We start from the raw sequence: 6,553 nt of genomic DNA, 5'->3' as shown, positions 1-6,553 counted from the left end.
TTCCACAGCACTCTCTGCCTTTTCTATTCGCAGATGAGTAAGGCCTGGAACGAGGCTAGTTTCACATAGCCTTGCTAAAGCCAGACCGAATCAGACGTTTGCAAAAAAGAAATTGCCTGCTGGCACGACAGTGTGATTTGAGTCTGGCCACATACAAATAGTGAAAATAGCTCAACTACAAGCTCACAATGCCGCTTGTAGATCGGCTATTTTGACCATGTTTGCCTCTTTCTTATGCAATATTTGGCCAATTTGGTATTAAAAAGGTCCTAAAAGTCATTACGCTTTAACTTTACAAATGTGCAGATACCCTGTATTATACACTCATATTGTATGTTTGTTTACGGTTGAGTGAAAAAACAATGTTGCACATTAAGCCAATCACCTGGGGGCCCCAAAAAGATAATTTGGGGACCCCTGATTTGCACTGATGGACACTGCATACCTGCTGCCCTAGGCAGATACTGCCCAGTGCCCACCACAGCTTGAACTCTAGTAATACTCTTAGTACTTACTTAGTCTTATCTTATCTTATTAAGCTCTATTTAATTGCCTACTTTAAAAAAAAATGGCTAATCTACAAGCTCACAAAGTGTTGGAGAACTTGAGAGTTGGGACACGTGAGCTTGTAGATTTTTGTATTTGGCTATTTTGGAGTGGGCAGGGCAGTGTCTATGGGCTGGAAACCAGGCTACTAATTTTCATGGACACTAGTTTTAAGTAAAGTCAATGTTCCACTAGGTGGTGCCGATTTGTTGAGCTCAGACGGATAATTTATTGTCTTGCGAACTGTGACCCTGAGGCTGGAGATAACGAAAGGAAAGGCACCGAGGCGAGTCCACTTTATTTTTGTAGTTTGGTCACGCTGGCGTTTATCTTTTAATACAGCAAGAAATGGACAAGTCAGTGTTGTACCTGCTTGTGTCTCTTAACTGTGTGCAGGCTTCTTTTCCACCACCATGTGACAGGTATGTAGCCTATATGGCATGATTCCCCCATTCATCATTTTCCATAATGTAATAAACTTTGCAGGCCAAAGTTCTTAATAAAAAAATAACCATCATCCATAATGAGTAATGACGCATAGGCCTATAACACAAAACTGTATAGCAGGTGTCACTGTCATGATACACATTTGAACGAGTAAACGTGACACAAATATGCACGCTTTCGATTTTCTTTGAAAAAAAGACCTATAAACCTTAGATGATTATAAACACCTGACCTAATGAGATGACTAATCACGTCTGTTTACGTCTGTAATCAATAGGCCTACCCACCACTGTCCTTAGTCTTTTTGTCCTTCATTTAATTTACAATTTACAATTTAGGCATTTAGCAGACGCTCTTAATCCAGAGCGTCTAATTTGAATAATTTGAATTATACATGTGCAATTATGTTTATAAATAATATAACGGTCGTCAGTGTGATGTGAAGTAAGTAGGCCTACTTACGGCATGTTATTGTACTTAAGTAGAATTTTGTGGTGTTTTCTTTACTGGAGTATTTCCAATTTTCAGTACTTTAACTTCTACTCCACTATACAATACATTTAGAGTATTGTCACAATTATTTCAAAACTTTTTTTGTATATTTAGAATATTATTACAAAACAACTTAAACCCTATACGCCTTTGGCTACTTGAAAATAGCTGATCTACAAGCTTTGCATTGTTAGCTTGTATTTAACTTTTTTGAGTGGTTCAGCCACTCCATTGCGGAGCTATGTGTGGCCCTGGCTGGGTCTGTCCTAGACTCCTAGCTCTGGTCGCTGGAACCGGGCCGGCACCCTGGATGCGTTCCTGTGGGTCTGAAAGTTCCGAGGACCCCCACACAGAGTTTCACCACTTTTTTAATACATCATGACAAAGGGCCATTCTTCATAATGAGTTATTTTACTTATGGTACTTTTAAGTAGCTTATATTTTGATGCCAATACATTTGTATTTTGTACTTTTTTTTTTTTTTTTTTTTTTAAGACAATTTGGAACACCAGACTTTTACTTGTAACAGAGTAGTCTACATTGTGGTATTGATACTTTTACTTAAGTATTTCAGTACTTCTTCCACCACTGTTTAACTTCTTCTTACTTTTCTTCATTTAAGTGAAATCTATTGTTCGGGGGACATCCTTCAGCAGGTACAAATGGCCAAACTGTTCGATGATGACAAGTACTTTGTGGACATGAAGCTGAAGGCAGCCCCTGGTGAGAAGAAGAATCTATTTGTAACTTTATGTTTACCTGCCAGCACCGTGGGTGTTTATATTCTCCCCCCCGTCTCTTTTCACAGAGTTTGTTTTGTCAGCTTTTCACAATCTGTCAAAGGAATGGCCGAACGCGACGCTCCCGACAGCCGAGCTGCAAGAGTTCCTCGCTGCGTATTTTGAAGAACCGGGAACTGAATTTGAGCCGTGGAGCCCTCCAGACTGGCATGACAAGTGAGAACAAGTTAAAGCAGATTCAGATCTAGGGCTGGGAAATGTACCAGTACTGATCAATATTAAATTAATGAAGCTGTGGATTTGATCCAACCCCAAATGTTGCCGTACATGTAGATATGAAGTGTCTTTCACTGAAGCTTGTTTTGTTGTGTTTTGACACACAGGCCACAGTTCCTGCTAAAAATAGCAGACCCAGAACTGCGCCGCTGGGCAGAAAAGTTGCATCAGTTATGGAAATCCCTTGGAAGAAAGGTGATATGTTTTTGTTTTAATTATTTATACCTTTATTCATCGGTTAGTCTCATTGAGATTGATATCAAATATTTTCTGTCAATTTTTATATTGATACATTTTTATTTTATCAGTGAAATGATGATTATAGTCAATTAAATCAATTATGGTAGTCTGATCACTTAAGCCCTGTTTTATACTTTTCATACAACAGTGTCACTATTTTTGACCTTTGTTGTCCGTAAAAAAACTGATTATTTTAATAATTTTCTTTTAATTTATTGTATAATCGATTGCTTCGATTAACTGCACCAATTGAGGTAACCTTTTCAAGACCTGTGTGCGTACTGCGTAAACAAACGGAGTCGAACTTATTGTCAAAGATCAAAGTATTGTTTTCTCCTCCCCACTTCTAGAGCATGCATTTGCGTGGTCATTATGGAGAATAGCAATAGATGCCAAACAAAATGGAGAAAAACACATCGGTCAATAAAATTGGTTGCAGCATAAATCAAGAAGGCAATTTCATTGGTTTCTCTTAATTTTTAAATGCATTTATTGTAGTTGCTCATCTTATTTGAAACGGTATTTGGTTCAGTCTACTTCATCATATCCACTTACTGTAGACACCTGCAATATCCTTACTTGAGGTAAATAATAGACTAAAGAAATAGAATAAAGAAATAGACGTAGTGACATAAACTTGCTGTGTGCAGTGCAGAGTTTTGCAGAGAGAGGTATACTCAAGTATACCTGACGAAGGCCCCTTGTTGTCAATACATTATTTGGGTAGCTTTTAAAACGGTGCAGATCTCCTCTCACATGGAATTATGTCACAATAAACTTCACAAAAAGACATTTCAGATGGTCTTTAAACTCTAAAACACTCTAATTTCACGGTCCACTGTAGTATATTCCATTTATCTGGTCCATGGTAGTCTTTACCTGTCATATACCTGTGATAATACAGTATCTAAAGCTAAATAATCCTGTGACATATCCTGACCTATAGTATATACTGTATGCCATATATAATGTCTTAACCATGCTGTATTTAAAAGCAAAGATGATGGGTATACTGTATATAATCTGATGTTTATGGGAAAATGTTGTAACTTTGTTACATAGTGTTCATCACTTCTATTGTACTCCTGATGGGAAATTAAAATTCACAACAGAGTTTCCTCTCTCCCAGATCCGCGCCGACGTGAAGGACCACCCGGAGCTCTACTCACAGATCTACACCCCCCATCCCTTCATAGTGCCAGGGGGGCGCTTCAGGGAGCTGTACTACTGGTGAGTGAATGATGCTACAGTCTGTCTGTGTCTCAAAATAAACCAGACTAGACTCTCAACAGGGGCAGGAGCCACTTGAGAGATCACAGCAGCAAGCAGGCAGACCCCGCTGAGTGTCTCCCCTGCGCTGGGAAGCCTTTCCCCGGCCGGGTGGGTGGATGCATGCTGTGACACATTTCTGTTTTGCTCCTGACAGGGACTCTTACTGGATCATCAACGGCCTCCTCCTGTCAGAGATGACAGACACCGCCCGCGGTATGATCCTCAACTTCCTCTACCTCGTCAACAGGTGAGCCCCCCCCCACACACACCTCTAGCAACCCCTGTTACCCCCACATCCTCCTCCAGCTGAGTTCTGCCCCCCCACTGCGGCCTGTTCAGCTGACTCACACTGGATGGATGGCAAGGTCATCTAGCAAAAATCATTTCCGTATAATTTGTCGGGCTTCAAATATGTTTGGTTTTTTTGGCGATCATCCTATCGAGTACTTTTTCGCTTAATTGAATAATTGTGAAGCTCTATTCTATATTTCATCTTGAAAAGTGTGCTGCAAAAAAATCTGGAAATCTACAAGCTCCCAAAATGTCAGAGCTGTGAGCTTGGACATCTGCTATTTTAGATTTTTTTTTTAAATCGGGTCTTAATGGGTTAAACAAAGAAGCGTCGCATTGATTTTGGGCGGGAACCCCTTTTGGTGTTAGCATTATGTTATGCTTTAGCTATTGAAAAATAGCAGATCTACAAGCTCATAGCGTGCCACCGAGTGGCGCGCTACGAGCTTGTAGGTCTGCTATTTTTGAAAAATCGAAGAACGACTGACATAGAAACATAGCTTTTTCAGTCATTTTCAAACAGACATTTTTAGAATCTGATCTCAGGTCAAAATGGGTTAACCTGTAATAATAACCTGGAAATAGAGTCGGTAGGTGAAGGGGATTCAGCCGTTTTGAACAACAGATTTACATTGTATCATCCTCTCCAACAGATATGGCTTCATTCCGAACGGGGGGCGGATTTACTATGAGCGGCGCAGTCAGCCACCATTCCTCACACTCATGTTGGACAGCTACTATCAAGCCACCAAGGAGAAAGGCTTCCTCAGGTGATATTTAATCGTCTGATGTTTCTTCCCAGACAAATGCACTGTAATTCTCTAGCCCCTCCACACTTCATTGCATTGATGAAATAGACCTGTTCAACTTGCCTTTTTTCTTTTCTTTTGTTTTTGCCTGCATATCTCCAGAGGTGGAAAGTACATTTACTCAAGTACTGTACTTAAGTACAGTATGCTATACATTTCAGAGGAGAATGTACTTTTTACTCCACTGCAATTTTTGAAAACTGGTGATGATTTATTATTACTACAAAACCATTTAGCCCTATGTTATACTATTCGAAAATAGATGATTTACAAGCTCACAATACGTTGTGGCTTGTAGATCAACTTTTTTTTAAAGAATATTTTCAATATATAACATGAAATTGGACATTCTGCATGAGTACTTTTAGTTTTGGTACTTTTGATGGCAATACTTTTGTACTTAAAGTGTGTGTATTTCTACATTGTGGTATTGCTACTTTTACCTGAGTAATTCATCATTATTTTCTGCATATTTCTGGCCTCCCAGTGTTGCATCATTTTTCCTTTGATGCAGATCTCACATCTACGTGATTTGAAAGACTCCCTAGAAAAAGCCTGCATTATTATGTGCCGTGAAGTCTTTCTGATGAAACTGTACATACATACATACGCCCCCTGTTGTTTTTCCACATCTAAACTCTTTTTTTTAATCGTTTTTAATGATGCAGTACAGCGTTGCCAGCTCTGGAGCGGGAGTACCACTTCTGGATGCAAAACCGATCTGTCACGCTGGAAGTCAACGGCACGGAGCATCAACTGAACCGCTACAATGTGGAGGTGGGCTTGCCCAGGTGTGTACATTGTTGCTGTTGGGCAGAAAGGGATATTTCACTTTAAAAAAACAACAACAACCTTTTGGTCATTTTACCGTCTACTCAGGCTTATGTGAACACCCCAGACAGTTTTTAAGTTGCTTGATTCAGTATTTAGATTGATATTCATTTTTGCTGCCCCGCCCCCTTCCTATACAAACCCATTTTAACGTCAAACTCCATTTTAGCCATGATAGATTCATCGAAAACACCCGTCCTTTTTTCTGTTGACTGATATTGTCCTTCTAATACACGAGGGGCCGTGTTTTTTTTTTTCATTTTCTGTTTTCACTTATTTATAATAATTATTTTTGACGTTTAAGTCTCCTCCGGCCTCCTCCTGGAGGAGGTTATTTTCCTAAACAATTATTAAAACTGACCCCTCACGTATTAGAAGGACAATATTAGTCACCAGAAAAAAGGTTGGGTGTTTTTGATGAATCTATCATGGTTAAAATGGAGTTTGACGTTATAATGGGTTTGTATAGGAAGGGGGCGGGGCAGCAAAAGGAAAATCTAATATCTAAATACTGAATCTAGTAACTTAAAAACTGTGAAATATCTGATTAACTCGATGTTCTAACATTTTGTGTTTTTTCGTAAATTAATCTCCTAATTGATCATAGTT

At 39.3% G+C, this 6,553-nt stretch overlaps 1 protein-coding gene across 1 annotated transcript in view; it reads left to right on the top strand.

The window, feature by feature from the left end:
* Nucleotides 1-894: 894 nt before the first annotated feature.
* Nucleotides 895-6,553, top strand: part of treh (trehalase (brush-border membrane glycoprotein)) — a gene marked incomplete at both ends in the record, with an annotated part of 109,198 nt that continues 103,539 nt past the window's right edge. The window contains 8 exons of the mRNA XM_079513823.1: nucleotides 895-968; nucleotides 2,108-2,208; nucleotides 2,294-2,441; nucleotides 2,609-2,696; nucleotides 3,871-3,971; nucleotides 4,168-4,260; nucleotides 4,958-5,074; nucleotides 5,782-5,904. Of these exons, the coding sequence (XP_079369949.1) occupies nucleotides 895-968; nucleotides 2,108-2,208; nucleotides 2,294-2,441; nucleotides 2,609-2,696; nucleotides 3,871-3,971; nucleotides 4,168-4,260; nucleotides 4,958-5,074; nucleotides 5,782-5,904 (845 nt within the window). The remainder of the gene's footprint in view (nucleotides 969-2,107; nucleotides 2,209-2,293; nucleotides 2,442-2,608; nucleotides 2,697-3,870; nucleotides 3,972-4,167; nucleotides 4,261-4,957; nucleotides 5,075-5,781; nucleotides 5,905-6,553) is intronic.

Source organism: Electrona antarctica (genome assembly GCF_951216825.1).
Source record: "Electrona antarctica genome assembly, chromosome: 11".
In the NCBI taxonomy this organism is placed as follows: Eukaryota; Metazoa; Chordata; class Actinopteri; order Myctophiformes; family Myctophidae; genus Electrona; species Electrona antarctica.
Note: the sequence above shows the minus strand (reverse complement) of the source record. Positions and strands in the feature narration are given on the sequence as shown.